At 41.8% G+C, this 20,751-nt stretch overlaps 1 protein-coding gene across 1 annotated transcript in view; it reads left to right on the forward strand.

The window, feature by feature from the left end:
- Window positions 1–14,439, forward strand: part of g6pc3 (glucose-6-phosphatase catalytic subunit 3) — a 42,595-nt gene extending 28,156 nt beyond the window's left edge. The window contains exon 6 of the mRNA XM_043675099.2: window positions 11,949–14,439. Coding sequence (XP_043531034.1) covers window positions 11,949–12,312 — 364 coding nt within the window. The 3' untranslated portion in view covers window positions 12,313–14,439. The remainder of the gene's footprint in view (window positions 1–11,948) is intronic.
- Window positions 14,440–20,751: the final 6,312 nt, after the last annotated feature.

Raw genomic sequence — 20,751 nt, forward strand, 5'->3', positions numbered from 1 at the left:
AGAAGCCAATGCCTGCCCACTCTCATAATACAGTATTACTCAGATGTCCATTTCCCAGGATACATCTAATTTAATCTTTTTTGTTTACATGAGGGATCACATAATTTTTTCTCCTCACTCACCGGAGCAGGCATGCAGGTTTGGGGGTAAACTTAAAACCATTTCACTCTCAACCAAACAACTGTCTGCCAGCAGTGTTCCTGCCCCACCTTCTCAAAGCTCCACAGTGAGGTCTGAGGCCTCTCCACTCCATTCCCCTTCCCAACCCTGCAATTCTATTTCCTCACTGTGACATTCCAATGCTCTATGCACTGAAAACACTTGATAGTATGTGCCTTTTCACTGCTTGCTGTTCATCTAGTCAGAGGCTTCTCCTCCACATTTACTGCTGCTTTGGCAAACAACTCAACAGCATTTTTTAAGAATCAACTTATCATTCCGTGTACTTATTTCTGCAATGAAATGAGCCCTTGCACAGTTCAACAAGCCTTTGTGTGGTTGGTCAAGGCCTCGTGCAGTTGGACATTGCCTCGCACGAGCAACGTTCACACCTTTAGCATGCTGCATAGTAGCCCTCTAAGTCACTTGTTGAAAAAGCTTGAGCCACAGGTTCACACACTCTGGAAGCTCAAATGTTTCACTTCACAATAAATGCAGTCAAATTTATTTTGGAGGTTGATGCCTACAACTGCTTCTCTTGGGTTAGATGCCAGGAACACGCCCATGATGAGGAGCAACATGACACAATTTTAGGCTCCAGAAAGGACCAGAGGCTAGGCAACATTGTGGTAAAAATATATAATATATTATTAAATCAAAAAAATCTTACAGTGCACATTTCCAACCCAGGGTAAGTGAAAGAATTTATCCCAGGAAGTCTGTGAAGCCATCTGAGTCTTTTCTAATAAGGATGCATGGCGTTAGAGGTAGAGTATTAGCATGGATAGAGGATTAGTGTTGTGGAGAAAATGTAGAGAATCCTCAGGAGACACAGAGTTCTTCAAGAAGTAGGCCTTTTATTTGTAAACAAAAAACCGTGACACTGAGAAAGCAGATTCTTGAATTCCCCACGAACCTCAGGGTCCATGGTTTTTTAATATTTTTTTAATAGATATTTTTATTGAAAATTTAACATATTTTTACAAGTTTACAAATTACAAATGTGGGCCCTATGAAGTATCTTCAACTGAATGGCCTGAGTTCTGTTGCAGATGGAGATTCTTCTGGCATTTTCCCAAATGTCATTCCACATTTCTATAGAGATTTCCAGTCCCAAATCCTGATCCCATGTTTTAAACAGATTGTCCATATCTCACAATACTTCATCATGTAATAAATGATAAATAGTGCTGATGGAAGATACCCTCATTGGCCATAACACTCTACGTTTTCTATCTGATTTATAAAGACTATCTAATAGCGTAGTCTTCTTCTGTATGTAATCTCGAATTTGGAAGTATCGAAAGAGGTCTCCATTAGATAATCCAAATTTCTGATGCAGCTGTTCTTTAAACAGCCCTTCTTTAAACAGATCCCCTAAACAGGAGATACCCCTGGATCTCCAGAGTTTGAAACTGGTATCTGTAAGCCCCGGTTGAAATCCCCATTCTCCCACTATTGGAGCATAGGGGGAAGTTGCCCTCATTTTGCTGCCTTATATTCCAAGCTTTAATTGTGTTTAGTATTATAGGGTTTTTACAGTGATCCGTGATGATTTTCCTCTTGTCTGAAAAGGAGGTTAATAAGTGGACATTTTACTTGAGAAGCCTTGATGTCCAGCCAGATTGATTGCGGGTCAGACAAGACCCAATCAGCTATGTAACTTAATAGGGAACTTAACTGATATTTCCTAAAATCTGGGAAATCCAACCCTCCCCTTGCCAGCTTAATGAGGGGCCATCTATGATTCCAGATAAAGGAACCCAGCCAGCCATATAATTTACATAGTGCCAGCCTCCGCAGCATTACCGGAAGCATTCTCATAGGGTATAGGAGACGGGGCAGGACATTCATTTCAATTAGTGCTATTCTACCTTGCCAGGAAACCCCCATTGCTGGAGATCCTGCCTTATCCTTTCCAGTAAATGCACAAAATTAGCTTTGTATAACTGACCAAATACTGGGGTAATAAAAATGCCTAAATATAAGAAACCCTCCAGGGACCACCGAAAGGGAAAGTGGGATCTGTCCAATAAGTGGGATATACTAGCAAGGCCGCCCATTGGCATAGCCTCCGATTTTGAAAAATTAATTTTATAGCCTGAAAATACACTAAATGTATTAATAAATTGGATTAAGTGAGACACGGACATCAGGGAATTACTGAGAAATAGAAGAACATCATCTGCAGAAAGGGTAATTTTATGTTTACCTGTACCAATCCTCGGGGCCGTTATATTAGGGTCAGCCCGTATAGCTTCTGCTAGTGGCTCAATTATTAGCGTAAATAACAATGACGAAAGAGGACATCCCTGACGGCAGCCCCTACCCACACTGAAGCTATCAGAGCCTAATCCATTAGTAATCACAACTGCTTTGGGATCATTATACAGTGTTGCGACTCATTTGGTAAACACCTTTCCAACACCAAACCTTTCCAATGTGTAAAACAAATATGACTATTCAACCCTGTCGAATGCCTTTTCCCCGTCTAATGAGATTACTACTCCTGGTATCTTTCCCTTCTGGCAGGCTTGAATCGCATTCAAAACCCTTCTAACATTATTGGATGATCTACGACCCTTAATAAACCCTGTCTGATCCTCCTTTAAGATGTGTGGAAATACCCTTTCTAGCTTCAATGCTAATGTTTTAGAGAGGATTTTAAAATCTACATTTAGCAAGGATATTGGTTTGTATGACGTGCAATCTTCTGGGTCCTTTCCTTTTTTGAGGATAAGAGAGATATTTGCCTCTTTCAGCGAAGGCAGGAGACAGCCCTGATTGTATGAGTAGTTATACATGTCCATAAGTGGACCAGCCAATATTCCTGTAAATTCTTTATAGAATTCAGCTTGAAAGCCATCTGGGCCAGGTGCCTTACCACTCTGAAGCTGCCTGATTGCGTCAAGTATTTCTTGGCTTGTTAGGGGAACATTCAGGATCGATACCTGTTCCGGAGTTAGGTCCGGAAAGGTCAGGTTTTTAAAAAATGACTGCATCCTCCTAGCTCTGTCTTCGCAATCCTGCGATTTATATAACTCAGAATAAAATTTTCTAAAGATTGCATTAATCCTTTTATGATCATGAGTCAGAGTACCCGTACTTTCCTTGATAGACGTGATAGTTTGAGGGGCCTTTTTTTTTCTTTGCGAGAAATGCTAAGTATCTACCAGGTTTATCGCCAAATTCATATAACCTTTGTTTTGCAAATAATATTTCCCTCTTAGCCGTTTGGGTAAGCCTGGTGTTTAGAGCTGTCCTAAGGGCCATAATCCTTTGTAATTTGATAATAGAAGGTATGTCAGCGTATGCTGTTTCAGCCGCTTTTAAGCGAGCTTCGATCAGACGCTGTTGTTCTCCCTTTAATTTTTTCTGGGTCGCTGAGTATGAAATGATTAAACCTCGCGCGTAAGCTTTGATGGTCTCCCACATCATTGATGGGTTGCTAGCCATACCTGAATTAATTTCTAAAATAGTTTTAAATTCTTGAGAAAAGTACTTTACAAATTTACTATCTTCAGGAAGGGGTCCATATGCCAGTGCCGGGGGGATGTCTCATTGTTCCTCGCCTTGATTTCCATATATACAGCAGCGTGATCAGAAATTGCTATGCTGCCTATTTTACAGGATGATATGGAATTTTAAAAAATCAAGGGGGCAAAAAACATATCGATTCTGGTATGACATTTATCTGGATTGGAGTAAAAAGAAAAATCTCTGCCCTGTGGGTGAAGGCATCTCCATACATCTACTAATCCTAATTCTTTGTTCAAATCCACTAATTGTCTAGATCTGGGAGATATTCCTGCAGTACTCTTGGAAATCCTATCTATTTCCAGATCCATAATACAATTAAATTCTCCCCCTATAATTGTATGACAAGCACCGAGAGCCATCAATTTTGAGAAGACTTCCGTTATAAATTTAAAAGAATGTGGGGGGGGGGGGGGGAGGGCGCAATACAAATTTAAAATCCCATATTCCTCTCCATTTATAAGGGCTTTAATCAGAATATATCGTCCAGATTTGTCTTTTATCTGATTTAGGATTTTGAAAGAGAAATTTTTCCGAATAAGAATAACAACTCCCCGACCTTTTGAGCTGAAGGAAGAAAAGAAGGCCTGATCAAATCCACCCTGTCGTAATTTCAAGTGTTCTTTATCCAATAAGTGTGTCTCCTGTAGAAGAGCTATATCAACCCTTTCTTTCTTGAGGTTTGATAATATTTTCTTCCTTTCGACTGATGAATTACTCCCCTTGACATTCCAGGTGCACCATTTAACCGACTGATTAAGCATAATCGTCTGGGCAAGTCCGAGACCCCTCAGGAGGGAAACCCTATCCAGAACATCTCGAGCATAGAGCATATAAAATTCACAAAAATAAAGGCTCTTTCATACACTCACATCAATATAATAAAAAAACTATTTCTAAATAAAAAAAATGTATTTAAATGGAGATTTTCCCACTTGTTCCCAAAAGTCCCTCTTATCCTCTCCCAACCAGTGCCCCACCCTTGACCCAGGCACCCCACAATAGGATGAAGAAAATTCAAATATACTACAGAGCTAGAGTTAACAGTGAGCACCCTACCACCCCCCCCCCCCCACACACACCAACACCTGGATATATTTGGTAATGTTAATACCATGTATAAACATACATAACTAAAATTACAGCCTCGTCCCTGCCGATTACACTTGCAGGAAGTGCGCCCATCTCCAGCTCCTCCAAGACCGTGTTAGGGAACTGGAGCTGGAGTTGGATGAACTTCGGATCATTCGGGAGGCAGAGGGGGTCATAGATCAGAGTTATAGGGAAGTAGTAACTCCAAAGATGGCAGATAGATGGGTGACAGTGAGGGGGACTGGGAGGAAGCAGCCAGTGCAGGGACCCCCTGCGGCCGTTCCCCTCAAGAACAAGTATACCGTTTTGGATACTTGTGGGGGGGATGACTTACCAGGGGTAAGTAACGGGGCTCAGGTCTCTGGCACGGAGCCTGTCCCCGTTACTCAGAAGGGAAGGGTGAAGAAGAGCAGAGCAGTAGTAATTGGGGACTCGATAGTTCGGGGCACAGATAGGCGGTTTTGTGGGAACGAGAGAGACTCACGTTTGGTATGTTGCCTCCCAGGTGCAAGGGTACGTGATGTCTCTGATCGTGTTTTCCGGGTCCTGGAGGGGGAGGGGGAGCAGCCCGAAGTCGTAGTCCATATTGGCACCAACGACATAGGTAGGAGGAGTGCCGAGGATGTTGACAGGCTTTCAGGGAGCTAGGTTGGAAGCTCAGAGTTAGAACGAACAGAGTTGTTGTCTCTGGTTTGTTACCCGTGCCACGTGATAGAGATTCGAGGAATAGGGAAAGAGAACACTTAAATGCGTGGCTACAGGGATGGTGCAGGAGGGAGGGATTCCGGTTTTTGGATAACTGGGGTTCTTTCTGGGGACGGTGGGACCTCTATAAACAGGATGGTCTACACCTGAACCTGAGGGGCACCAGTATCCTTGGGGGGAGGTTTGCTAGTGCTCTTGGGGGGGGGTTTAAACTAACTCTGCAGGGGCATGGGAACCCAGATTGTAACTTCAGGGTGCAGGGCCTGGAGTGTAGGGAGGTTAGGAACATGGCATCAATTTCAAAGGAGGGTGCCTGTAAACAGGAAAGTGGCTTGAAGTGTGTATACTTCAATGCAAGAAGTATACGAAATAAGGTAGGTGAACTTGCAGCGTGGGTTGGTACCTGGGACTTCGATGTTGTGGCTATTACGGAGACATGGCTAGAACAGGGACAGGATTGGCTGTTGCAGGTTCCAGGATTTAAATGTTTTAGTAGGGTCAGAGGTGGGGGTAAAAGAGGGGGAGGTGTGGCATTGCTTGTCAAAGATAGTATTACAGTGGTGGAAAGGACGATGGATGAGGACTTGCCATCTGAGGTAGTTTGGGCTGAGGTTAGGAATAGGAAAGGTGAGGTCACCCTGTTAGGAGTCTTTTACAGGCCTCCTAATAGTCCTAGAATCATTGAAGAAAGGATAGGGAAGGTGATTCAGGAGATGAGTGACAGTAATAGGGTGGTTGTTATGGGGGACTTTAACTTTCCTGATATTGATTGGGAAAGCTATAGCTCAAGTTCGTTAGATGGGTCAGTGTTTGTTCAATGTGTGCAGGAGAGTTTCCTGACACAATATGTAGACAGGCCAACAAGAGGTGAGGCCATACTGGATTTGATTCTGGGTAACGAACCAGGCCAGGTGTTAGAATTAGAGGTAGGTGAGCACTTTGGGGATAGTGACCATAATTCGGTGATTTTTACTCTCGTGATGGAGAGGGATAAGTGTGTACTACAGGGCAAGAGTTATAGCTGGGGTCAGGGAAATTATGATGCGGTGAAGCATGACTTAGGATGTGTGGCTTGGAAAAGTAGACTCCAAGGCAAGAGTGTAAATGATATGTGGAGCTTGTTCAAGGAGCAACTATTGAGTGTCCTTGATAATTATGTACCTGTCAGGCAGGGAGGAAAGGGTCGTGCGAGGGAGCCGTGGTTTAATAAGGAATTGGAATCCCTTGTTAAATGGAAGAGGGCGGCCTATCTCAAGATGAGACGTGAAGGTTCAATTGGGGCGATTGAGAGTTATAGGGTAGCCAGGAAGGACCTGAAGAGAGAGCTAAGAGCAGCAAGGAGGGGACATGAAAGGTCCTTAGTCGGTAGGATTAGGGAAAACCCTAAGGCTTTCTATAGGTATGTTAGGAATAAAAGAATGACTAGGGTAGGAATAGGTCCAGTCAAGGATAGTAGTGGGAAGTTGCGTGTGGAGGCGGAAGAGATTGGGGAGACACTGAATACTTTTCTTCAATATTTACTCAGGAACAGGGCATTGTCGTCGATGTGAATACTGAGTAACAAATAAGTAGAATGGATGGCTTTGAGGTATGTAGAGAAGAGGTGTTGGAAATCCTGGAAAAGGTGAAAATAGATAAGTCCCCTGGGCCTGATGGCATTTATCCTAGGATTCTCTGGGAAGCAAGGGAGGAGATTGCAGAGCCATTGGCCTTGATTTTTATGTCCTCTTTGTCTACAGGAGTAGTGCCAGAAGACTGGAGGATAGCAAATGTGGTTCCCTTGTTCAAAAAGGGGAGTAGGGATAACCCTAGTAACTATAGGCTGGTGAGTCTCACTTCTGTTGTGGGCAAAGTCTTAGAGAGAATTGTAAGGGATAGGATTTATGCACATCTGGATAGGAATAATGTGATCAAGGATAGTCAGCATGGCTTTGTGAAGGGCAGGTCGTGCCTCACAAACCTTTATTGAATTCTTTGAAAAGGTGACGAAGGAGGTTGATGAGGGGAAAGCGGTAGATGTGGTATATATGGATTTTAGTAAGGCGTTTGATAAGGTTCCCCATGGTAGGCTACTGCAGAAAATACGGAGATATGGCATTGAGGGTGAGTTGGAGGTTTGGATTAGGAATTGGCTGGATGGAAGAAGACAGAGGGTAGTAGTTGATGGCAAAGTTTCTTCATGGAGTGCCGTCACTAGCGGTGTTCCGCAAGGATCTGTTTTGGGACCATTGCTGTTTGTCATTTTTATAAATGACCTGGAAGAGGGGTTAGAAGGTTGGGTGAGCAAGTTTGCGGATGATACGAAAGTCGGAGGAGTTGTTGACAGTGAGGAAGGATGTGGCAGGTTACAGCAGGATATAGAGAAGCTGCAGAGCTGGGCAGAAAGGTGGCAAATGGAATTCAATGTAGCTAAGTGTGAGGTGATTCACTTTGGGAAGAATAACAAAAAGATGGGGTACTGGGCTAATGGTCGGATACTTGGTAGTGTGGATGAGCAGAGGGATCTTGGTGTCCATGTACACAGATCTCTGAAAGTTGCCACCCAGGTAAATAGTGCGGTGAGGAAGGCATATGGCGTACTGGCTTTTATTGGTAGAGGAATTGAGTTCCGGAGTCCTGAGGTCATGATGCAGTTGTATAAGACTCTGGTGCGGCCGCATCTGGAATATTGTGTGCAGTTTCGGTCGCCATACTATAGGAAGGATGTGGAGGCACTGAAACGGGTGCAGAGGAGGTTTACCAGGATGTTGCCTGGTATGGAAGGAAGATCGTATGAGACACTTGGGGCTGTTTTCATTAGAGAAAAGAAGGTTTAGGGGTGACTTGATAGAGGTGTACAAGATGATTAGGGGGTTAGATAGGGTTGACAGTGTGAACCTTTTCCCGCGTATGGAGTCGGGTATTACAAGGGGGCATAGCTTTAAATTAAGGGGGGGTAGATATAGGACTGAAGTTAGGGGTAGGTTCTTCACTCAGCGAGTCGTAAGTTCATGGAATGCCCTGCCAGTAGCAGTGGTGGTCTCTCCCTCTTTATGGGCATTTAAGCGGGCATTGGATAGGTATATGGAGGATAGTGGGTTAGTATAGGTTAGGTGGGCTTGGATCGGCGCAACATCGAGGGCCAAAGGGCCTGTACTGCGCTGTATTCTTCTATGTTCTAACAAGTAATAATTAAATACAGTAATACAAATCACAGGGGAAAACAACCCCGCTCCTAAAGACAGAAATAAAATAGGATAAGGTAACTACCTCCCCCCACCTACATTAACTAGACCCCCCTCCGGCCTAAGGGGGGAGAAAATCGCTAAGTAGAGAACAAATAAATAAACTCCTCTCCCCACCCCCCGAAGATAATATTAAACATTAAGGTAAAGAAAGGAATTCACATAAAAAAAAAGGGGGGTGTAAACCGGAGTGGGGGGAGAGCAAAACAACATCAATTAACTCTTACAATTTATCTAAGAGAGTCCAAACATTCCTTGGCCTTTTCTGGCGATCCGAAGTTATACACTGACCCTTCATGGTTAAAGCGTAGCGTTGCTGCGTAACGCAAGGAGTACTGAACGTTAAAGTCCCTTAAACACTTCTTCGCTTCGTCAAACACCTTCCTCTTTCAGACCAGAGCTGGGGAAAAGTCCTGGAATAACATAATCTTGGATCCTTTATAAATCATGGCTTGGGCATCTTTCTCAAGATTTCTGGAAGCTTTCAAGAGCATCTGTCTCACCTTGTAGCTCTGCAGCTGGAACAGGACGGGGCGGGGGCGCTGGTTCGAGCCGTGCCCGCGTATTGCAACCCGGTAGGACCATTCCACCCTTACCTGGCCTGATCCAGCCTCCAGATTTAAAAGCTGTGGAAGCCACTATTCGAGAAATGCTGTAAGCTGGCCTTCCTCTTCCCGTTCGGGAAGGCCCAGCAAACAAATATTTTTTCGACGACCTCGAGAATCGAGGTCATCGATGTGATTCTCTAAGGTCTGGACTCGCTGTTCAAGAGTCTGGACCCAATCCACAGCCGATTGTGCTGTAGTCTCAGAGGTCGCGGCCTTTAGCTCCGCCCCTCCAACTCGGCGCTCAATTTCCTTGATGTCTTGGACGTGCTTTTGTGGCGCGGCTGAGAGTGAATCCCATCGGCTCCGGACTCTTCGATGAAGGCGTCGATCTTTGCGTCAAGTTTGGAGATTATTTCCACGAGGCTCGCCACCGTAGGTAAGTCCCCCGGGGCGGCTGCGGACGCCTCAGCTGCAGCTGGAGAGGGTGGGGAGAGATTCCTGCCTGCTGAGAATTGCGGGCTCCCTTCCCTTTAGTCATTTTTACAGGAGATTAGATTGTTGAAATTCAGTACTGAGCAACTAATTACATTTAAGTAAAAACTATTTTAAATGATTTGGTGAGTGTGGTGGAGGCAGGTGGCCCACTTTGCCCTAGTCTTGGGAGGGGCATTATAGACTCAGACTTGCTGGGTCGCCGCCATCTTGGATCACCCTTTTATATTTTTTTTTAATCATGTTTCTGTTAGCTTATCAGCGTGTCCAACTATATTAATCAAAGTACCTCACTCTAGCTACACAATAAACCAGTGATGTTAGTTCCAATTATCTCTTTAATTGTATATTCAACTTAATGTTATTCTAATGTCACGGTTAGATATTTATTATCACCTCTGCTACAGTGATCTTCTATTCCAGACTAACCTGTCTGGATTAGATATTTAGCTATTCCATCTATTACAATCGTCTGTCTCAAGCTTACTCTACTAACTATTAATTAGATATTTAATGTCATGTCCCAAATATTTATGGTCCCAATCTTGTCATAATGACACTTAACAAGGAGACTACCTTTACTAACTGTGACCTTTCAGCCTTAACCTTACTCTGCTAATTGGTGTAAGAGCATTCCACTATTCTTATCCCATCCTACCTTCCACAGACCACAGATTGCCAGTGGTCTTCATGCTTTAACCCTTCCCATGCTTTCATGCTCTTAATTTTCCATATTAGTTGACTAACAGGAAGCAAAGAGTGGGGATAAATGAGTGCTATTCTGGCTGGCAATCAGTGACTAGTGATGTGCCTTCGGGATTGGTGATGGGATCGCAATTATTTACAACTTATATGGATGATTTGGAGTTGGGGATCACGTGTAGGGTGTCAAAGTTTGCAGATAACACTAAGATGAGTGGCAGAGCAAAGTGTGCAGAGGACTGTGAAACTTTGCAGAGGAACACATATACATTGAGTGAGTGAGCAAAGGTCTGGCAGATGGAATACAATTAAAATAAATGTGAAGTCATACATTTGTTAGGAGTAACAGTAAAAAAGGATTATTACTTGAATGTTAAAAAGTTACAGCATGTTGCTATGCAGAGGGACCTGGGTGTCCTTGTGCGTGCATCACAGAGGATTGGTCTGGCGGTACAACAAGTAATTAGGAAGGCAAGCGGAATTTTGTCCTTCATTGTTAAAGGGATTGAGTTTAAAAGCAAAGAGGTTATTTTACAGCTGTGTTGGTGAGGCCACACCTGGAGTACTGTGCGCAGTTTTGGTCTCCTTACTTGAGAGAGGGTGTACTAGCACTGGAGGGGGTGCAGAGGAGGTTCACTAGGTTGATTCTGAAGTTTAGGGGGATGGCTTATGAGGAGAGACTGAGTAGATAAGGATTATATTTATTGGAATTCAAAAGATTGAGGGGGGAATCTTATAGAAACATACAAAATTATGAAGGGAATAGATAAGGTAGAAGTAGAGAGGATATTTCCACTGGCAGGTGAAACTAGAACAAGAGGACATAGACTCAATTACAGGGAGCAGATTTAGGACTGAATGGAGAGGGAACTTCTTCACCCAGAGGGTTGTGAATCTGTGCAATTCTCTGTCCAGAGAAGTAGTTGATGCTACTTCAGTAAACGTGTTTAAAGCTGAGGTAGATTTTTTTTTAAACAAAAAAGAAATTAAGGGATACAGTGAGAGTGTGGGTAAGTGGATCTGAGTCCACGATAAAATTAGCCATGGTCTTATTGAGTGGCAGAGCTGGCTTGAAGGGCTGTACAGCCTACTCCTGCTCCTAGTTCTTATAATCTTTCACTGTGTTTCTCACACCTCATGAGTGCAGTGCTGAATCATTTAGTTTTCTCTGTTCCTCTATAGTTACTGTCAACAGATTATTATTAACTTTGTTGGATGGTGCAAACCAAGATTTTCTATGGTGAAGAGGTGTTTTCTAATGACTAGTTAGCACAGTAAGATAATTGAGGAACTAAGAACCTACAGTACTGTTTGGCAGTGTACAGGGGAATTCCACAAAGAAATTATTGAAAAACACTTTTGCAAAAAAATTAAAAAGCATTCTCATGATTTGATGCCAATCTGAATCAGACCTTCTAGAAGTGGTGATGTGGAAGTGTAACTAAAATCACAGACATGTTCAGAACTAATTCATATTTGTATGTTCTAGGACAATTCTCCTTGCTACAAAGTGGTGTGCCAAGCCTGAATGGATTCGACTTGATACTGCTCCATTTTCTTCACTAAGCAGGGATACTGGGGCACTCCTAGGGCTTGGTCTCGGGCTCTCCTCGCCTGTGTATTCCAGATTACAGGCATGGAAGATGACGTGGAAGCTGAAAATGATCTGCATAGTGCTGTCTGTGCTCATCATTGAGATAATGGATCATGTACCACTATCAAAACACTCCAGCATTCTATTTTATGCTCTGTTTTACTTGAAGAATGCACTTGTTCCAATCCTAGTCATCGTTATCATCCCCTGGATAGTGCATTCTATTTTTGTTATTCAGCACTCTCAGAAACAACAGTAGTATTAATGACAGTATTTTAATGACTTGTATTTTAAAATGGTTTAATCTTATTCTGCTACATATTTAGAAGTGCACACACATGCACCCAGATTAAATGTTTACCTGAATCAAGAACAGCTCTGTCTTGAAAACAAATGTTTCCTGTTCAGGGCCATTTACAAAGACAGCAGTATCTATCAACCCATTACTACTAGATCTGCTTCACAGTGTGTCAGAATTACATTCTATGTTCCAAGGTGTTCCTATAAGTTAAATACCCACAGGTGGGGACAAACCTACTCGAAACTCTTTGCTAGAGGAATACTGCAATTGATAAACTGTCTAGTTCACCACCCACTATGCTGGTAGTTGATGAAGTCATATTTGTTATCAAGTCGATGGCTGTTACTCCTTTAAGTATGGGCATTTTTTTTCCTTTAAGTTTGCAATGAATAAAGTGTCATTTATTTTTGAATCATGTTTTTGTTGCAGTTGTGCAGACATAGCTTGAATGGTCATGCCATAGTTTACATTGCTAAGTTGTAGGTTTAGGTGCAAAGTTTAACATGGAACTTCTGAGCTCAACTGGATAATGAAAGAGACAACTGACTGGCACTTTCCCATGAAGCTGCTTAGGGGTGTCATTGCCAATGTAGGTCACATCTGAAGCCTCTTCACTGGATAAAAGTATTATTGATTCTCTTCCCTACATCTACAAACACAAACCCAGTCCACAACAGGAAAGCTTCCCCTTTCCTTCTCTGTTCATTTAATATCACTTGTTATGGACCAGACTAAATGTCATCAAAATATATTAAGAGGATAGTGTAGACTCTTAACTTTTTCTTATTTTAAAGGCAAGTACCAGGTTTTGTGCTCTGGATGCTTCAAACTACCAGATTTGAAGCAAAACACATTTTAGTCATACACTGTAGTTAAACTGTAACAAAAGAAAGAAACAATTGGAATAACAACTCCACTGGAAAAGTTAACAGAATGATAGATTATTTAATTACTAAACAATAACTGTTCCAATATAGTGACATTCCAAAAACACACTTGGCAAAGGCAACTTCAGTAAAATAGATAGTCTTGCAGGGAATTCTCCAGTCCAGGAGAAAAAAACATCAAGAAAAAACTTGAGACGGAGAGAGTGGCAGGGAGAGATGTACTGTAGTTTCCACATCCAGTTTCAAGATCCCAGCATCAACTGCTACTGAAAGAGTGAAACTAAATATCCTGGTTCTCTGGGAGCTTGACCCCACTCATTCAGGCTGCTTCTATTGTTCCAGCTTTTTTTTTTAAAAAAACCCAAGTCCTCTCAAGCTGTTTATTGGAATCAAATATACAGCTCAATACCTCTGTCTTAAAACCTCTCAAAAGAAAAATTGGACAAAATACATCTCTTAAAGCCATACTATCATCTTACGCTTTAAAACGGACTTTTCTTACTATGATCTTATTAAAGCTCCAAAACGCTCTATTGCTTTAATGGGTGAAGCAGCTTGGGATGTTTTATTCCATTAAAGGTACTGTTAAATGTTGTTTCCATTTCTGACTTAATCTGCTTAGCGAAAATAAGTTGGAATTGGGAATGAAAAGTATTAATAGTTAATAAAATCAGACATAAACCTTTTTATATATACCCTTTGTCACGTTACACAAGTCTTGCAGGTCATATTGATGTTTTGTTTCTTCTTAGACATAGGGTTAATTCCACAAAATAAGATATTTTGGATTATGGAGCCATGCAGGTAGATCAGTTGTGATCTAATTGAATGATGGATCATTCAATTAGAGAATGGAATGGCCTTCTCTGGTTCTTGTTATGTTTTGTTCTGGTACTATAATAGAACCAAAAGTGTACTCTCAGCCTTCTGATAGCTGCACACTGATTGACAGGTACAGGAACAAAACACAAGTTTAAGACATGGTCTTAACATCCTCAGTAATGTGTTTTTTAAATTTATTTCAGCTACTGTCCCTGGATTCCTTAGTGTCATCTCACTGTTGTTCTCTTTCATAAAGTCTGTGATTTACTCTAAATATAGCTGCAAAACAAAACCATTGTTAGAGTCCTAATCTTAGCCTCTGTCTGATGGAATTTTTTTAAAATAAAAATGAATAAAATGATTGTTCAGACACTAAGTCAATATGAACTCTTCATTGCAACCTCTGGAACTCATCCTTGCTTCAAGGCATTTTACAAAATAAGAATGAAGTAAAGTTATATGAATTAACAAACAACAGTATAGCCCAGGAACAGGCCCTTTTGCCCACCAAGACTGTGCTGACACAATGCCTTTCTAAACTAAAACCCTTTTGCCTCTCTGTGATATGTATCTGTCGAGGTGCCTCTTCAACATTGCCATTGTATCCACCTCCTGAAATTGAAACATCGATCACCTGGCTGGGCTTATTCCTCAATACCAGATATAGTTTAGCCCATTCCCCTGTTGGACCATATGCACATTGTTTCAAACATCCATTCCAGACACACCTAACAAATTCCCAACCCATCCAAGCCCCTGGCATTAAAGGAGTCCTGGTCAACGTTAGCAAAGTTAAAATAGCTCACCACAACAACCCCATTGTTTTCATATTGTTCCATAATCTATCCACATATCTGTTCCTCTATCACCCGCTGGCTGTTGGGGAGCTGCAGTACAATCTGATCAAAGTGATTGCACCCTTCCTATTCCTGAGCTGTCCCCAAATGGCCTCAAAGGATGAGCCCTTCAAGGTGTCCCCCCTCCATACAACTGTGATATTATCCCTTATCAATAATTCAACTGCCTCACCTCTTTTACATCCCTCTCTATCATACCTGAAACATTTAAATCCCAGAACATCAAGCTGCCAGTCTTGTCCCTTTCTCAACCAAGTTTCTGTAATAGCTGCAACATCATAGTTATAGGTATTAAAAGTTCAATTGCCTTATCTGTCATTCTCCTTGCATTAAAACAGATACACTTCAGACTGCCAGTCTTGCCATGTTCTGTAACCTCCCCTTGTCTGATCTTCCTCTTAGTCTTACTGGCCTTAATTCCTACTCCTCCTTGTTCCTACCTGCTGACCGACTGCTCTGGATTTACACAAGTTTCAACCCTCCTGAGGGGCACTAAACTTGATGAGTTGGTAAAATGGAAAAGCTTTACAAAGGATCATTCAAAGTGGCACAAGCCTAAGTAAAATGCCAACAACAGATCCAGCTATGAATTCTGATATAAAGTAGAGCTGAAGATGTTTGCAGCAGGAGTGATAGTGTATCATGAAAAGAGGACTTCACGAACATCTCCTCACTTTAATTCTCATAATCTATTTATCATTGTTTAATCTACAGAACATTATTATGTTCAATATGCTGAATAAGTGCTTAATCTTGCTATAATATACAAAAATGTAAACTGTTAGCATTCGAGATCCTGTAGTGTGACCCCAATGCTCTGAGTATTTTATGCTGATAAATTGCAAAAATAGATTGATATTGCTGTAGCTTATATATAATTTGGAATTCTGATAATCATTAAAAAATGTCAGATAGCTATTTTTAGGCCTTTTAATATTGTCATAAGGTTGCTGTAACAATAAAGGTATTTTAAACCAGTTAACTCCCTTTCTCACATATTGGCATCTCTTCCTCAGATTTAATTCCATGGGAAATGAAACAAGAACAAGAGATGAGATGGTGAATGATATTGGTCACTATAGCCCAAGCAGCTGAAAAGGAATTATATATCACATCTCAGTGTTAATAATTATTTCGTTTTCAGTGTTGACCACTAGAAATAAGGGAATCTCTGCAGATAAGTAAATTGCACATAGTTTGGAGTGAGTTTCAAGGTAGTAAACCTTTGAACACTTAATACATATTTAGAATAACACATCTTCTAAATGTTACATAACAACATAATATAAAGTGAAGAAGAAATTGCCATGAGAAACATTTCCATTTTATTTTGCATCATCATTTTCTTGGACTCTTTCTGGGTCTCACAAACTATTAAATCCTACTGGAGAATATACCATTATGAAGTAGCTGGCTATTGCTGTTGAGGAAGTTACCTCCATCAACACAATGTAAATTCCATTAGCAAATTTAAGTAAGAAAATGTTAACCCAGAAAAGTGGATCCCATTTAATAAAGTATGTCTCTAGTGCTTGAATTTTCCTCCTTGCCACTAATTGTTTTACTGACTTCTCCAAAATCTCCAGTGTTTCCTATTCCTTTCTCGATCCTATTTGTTTCAACTACTCCTTGTTCCCTGCATTACAATGTTTCACCTGGAATTCTTCATGGTTTTACTGACGACTGTCTCATGTTTATAACCAATCGTTTTGGACTACTACATAAGTGGAAACATTTTGTCTACATATTGCATAATCTTAACTGCTCCTATCTCATTCATTTTAAAACTTCGCTTTTCTGGAGAAAAATGACTCAGCCTGTTCAGTTTTTCCTGATAAGTATCCGTTCTCAGTTCTGGTATTGTTTTTGCATCTTTTTCAGTGCATTTTGTCTCTTTACTATAATATGGAGATGGAAAATGTGCACAGTACTCCGTGTGGTTTAACCAAGGTTTGATTCAAATTTAGCATAGCTTCTCAGTTTTCCAATCCTATCCCTCTGGAAATGTTTTGAATTAAGAATTAGGTTTACTGTCACAACTAGTCAAGTACAGGGATACAGGAATAAAGTGAAAAGTATACAACGTCACTATTCATGGTATCTTAGATAGAAAGGTACCTAGGTACAAAATCTTAGGTACAAAGAAATAAAGTTAAAAGTTCAGCATTACAGTCCTTCATTTAGCCATGGGCCTGCAGATGCTCCACGCTGGCCTTTTCCTATGAAGGCTCACACTCCCCACAAGGTCTCGATCCTTCCCACCCCATTGTTTGGCCTGCTTTTAAAAACAAGTGCCTGTTAACCAATGTCACTACTTTATTTAAACTGATTGATATCCTTGTACTCCTCAATCATTCTGCATCGCTATCCCATTTAAACCATCATTATTTAAACTGTTTATGGCTTCCATTTTCTTCCTACCAGAATGCCCCACTACACACATATATTGGGCTAAATTTTAATGAAAATTTTAATTTGGTGAATTTCGTGGAGGAGGTCTCTCTGTGAATTTCGTGGAGGAGCCCTTGCCAGACTTCTCACGCTATTCTCTGAATCTCGCCTCATTATTTAGACAACACACCTCCATGATGCCCTGCTCATCCTTCTTAATTGCCAGAAGCAGAAGAACTCATAAAAGCTTGCACTTCCTGGCACAATGCCATTTTTAAAGCCTGACCATGTATTGGACCAAGCATTGCCAGCCAGGAGTTACACATGTAGTGAATGGAACCAGAAAGAAACAGTTCTCAGGGCACATGGGGATGGAGCTGATACATTGCAAATACAAATGTGTCATAACCATAAATGTATTGCTATTTCACATCCAAGCTACAGGTTACCCATCCTTAGCCTCATCCCATCTTACAAACCTATCTAAGAGAGTGCTGCACTTTTCCCAATAATCAGTGTTTTCTACAGCTTAATCATTCAAACCCTGTTGTTCCTGTTGAAGTGAAGGTGTTTATAACCATTGACGATCCTTGTTCCTGAAGTAACCCTTGTCCTCCAGTGTACTATCATCTCCATACTCCTATCCCATATGTTATGTCATAACTATTGTTCCCTCTGCATTTTAGCATGCAGCCTACAAACCCCAGAATTGACCTCATCAATCCCCTACCAAAGCAGTGACTCGTGACAACTCTCCTTGAGCTTTCTTGAACTCAGCTTTCATTGATCTGACCTCTGACCACACCAAAATTGATCATAACCACAAATTGTAATTTAAGTACACCCAAAACTGACAACCCCAAATGGCCAACTGACTATGTCCAAGCCCCTGGACCAATAACAGATGCTGACCATGCTTTAAAGTGCTGGGACCCCCTGACTGAAAGCTGGTCCTTTTGGTGTGACTGAGTTATTTGGTTGAAGCACATACACATTGTTAACAGCATAAGCTGCTGGCATAAGGTGTGACATTGGTGTCACACCCTCAGTGCCATACAGAATGTCCAATCCCTTGACTGATCACTGCTGACAATAGATAGTGAGGAATGCAGATGCTGGAGAGTCAGAGTTGATAAAGCGTAGCACTGGATAAAGCACAGTAGGTCAGGCAGAATCTGAGAAGCAAGAGTGTTGACATTTCAGGCAAGACCCTTCTTCAGGACTGATGAAATATTCTGACCTGAAACATTGACTCTCTTGCTCCTTGGATGCTGCCTGATCTGCTGTGCTTTTTCCAGCACCATGATCACTGATCTGAACTCTGATCACTGCTGACAACCATGATAATGCTTGAACAAGTTGATGTTAGGAAGGACGGTTTGCTGAAAATTTTGAAAACCATAAGGATAGATAAATAACCAAGCCCAGATGGGATACATTCTAGGTTGATACAGGAGATGAGGGAAGAGATTGCTGTGCCTTTGGTGATGATCTTTGCTTCCTCACTGTCCACCCCCTGGAGTAGTGCCAGATGACTGGAGGGTGGCACTTGTTATTCCCTGGTTCAAGAAAGGGAATAGGGATATTCCTGGAAATTACAGACCAGTTCATCTTACATCAGTGGTAGGAAAAATATTGGCAAGGATTCTGAGAGACAGCATTTATGATTACTTGGAAAACAATAGTTTGATTAGAGATAGTCAGCATGGCTTTGTGAAGGGCAGGTCATGTCTCACAAACCTTACTGAATTCTTTGAGGATGTGACAAAACACTTTGATGAAGGTAGAGCAGTGGATATGGTATGCATGGATTTTTCCTGAGGAAGGGCCTGTGCCCGAAACGTCGAATCTCCTGTTCCCTGGATGCTGCCTGACCTGCTGTGCGGTTCCAGCAATAAAGTTTCAACATGCATGGATTTTAGCAAGGTATTTGATAAGATTCTCCAGAGTAGTCTTATTCAGAAGGTAAGGGGGCATCGGATACAGGGAAACCTGTCTGTCTGGATACAGAATTGGCTGGCCCATAGAAGACAGAGGATGGTGCTAGATGGAAAGTATTCAGCCAGGAGCTTGGTGACAATGGTGTTCCACAAGGATTGGTGCTGGGACCTCTGCTCTTTGTGATTTTTATAAATGACTTGGATGAGGGAGTGGAAGGGTGGGTTAGTAGGTTTGCTGATGACATGGGGGTTGGTGGAGTTGTGGATAATGTGGAGGGCTGTTGTAGGTTGCAATGAGACATTGACAGGATGCATACCTAGATTGATAAGTGGCAGATGGAGTTCAACCTGGAAAGGTGTGGTGTTTCACTTTAGAAGGTCAAATTTGAATGCAGAATATAGGGTTAAACGCAGGATTCTTGGCAGTGTGGAGGAACAGACTGATCTTGGTCTCTATGTCCATAGATCCGTCAAAGTTGCCACTCAAGTTGTTAGGGTTGCTAAGAAGGTGCCTGGTGTGTTGACTTTCATTAGCAGGGGATTGAGTTTAAGAGCCATGAGGTTATGCTGCAGCTATAAACAGCCCTGGTTAGACCACACTTGGAATATTGTGTTCAGTTCTGGTCACCTCATTATAGGAAAGATGTGGAAGCTTTAGAGAAGGTGCAAAGGCGATTGACCAGAATGCTACCTGGACTGGAGGGCATGCTTTATGAAGAAACACTGAGGGAGATAGGGCTTTTCTCATTGGAGCAAAGAAGGATGAGAGGTGACTTGATAGAGGTGTACAAGATGTTGAGAAGCATAGATAGAGTAGAAAGCCAAAGACTTTTTCCCAGGGTAGAAATGTTTATCACGAGGGAGCATAATTTTAAGGTGATTGGAGGAAGGTTTAGAGGAGATGTCAGAGGCAGGTTCTTTACACAGAGAGTGGTGGGTGCATGGAATGCACTGCCAGCAGTGGTAGTAGAATCAGTTATATTCAGGACATTTAAGTGACTCTTGCATAGGCTCAATGAAGGGTATATAGATTAGTCTGATCTTAGAGGAGGATAAAAGGTCAGCATAACATCGAGGGCTGAAGGGCCTGTACTAAGCTGCACTGTTCAATGTTCTATAAGCTGCTTCACTTTTTGTCTGTGCTAACCAGCATGGCACAGCTGAAATTCTGTGAGAATCCAAGAAGGCGCAATGTAGTGAGTGTTAAGAGAGCAAGAGAGGAACCTTCAGATTACCTTGGACGAATCAAGAGAAGGGGACCCATTCCTGTGTGCAAAGACACCTGACAGTATTTATAATGAAAGGGACAGTGTGCTCTAAAGTGCAGCATTGAAGTGGACAACTGTACTGTAAGTGGGTCAGAGATGTGCCATAACGACTCTTTGAAGCTGGTACGTGTCTTACGTTAATGCCCATGGATAGGGGTTGTCAATGGTTGATGCCTATGAAGTGTACTGAGATGTTAGTGACTGCTGTCCAAAATGGAGGACCCAGAGGACC

Source organism: Chiloscyllium plagiosum, unplaced genomic scaffold, assembly GCF_037043375.1.
Source record: "Chiloscyllium plagiosum isolate Xiang-an unplaced genomic scaffold, Cpla_swu_hap1 HiC_scaffold_32, whole genome shotgun sequence".
In the NCBI taxonomy this organism is placed as follows: Eukaryota; Metazoa; Chordata; class Chondrichthyes; order Orectolobiformes; family Hemiscylliidae; genus Chiloscyllium; species Chiloscyllium plagiosum.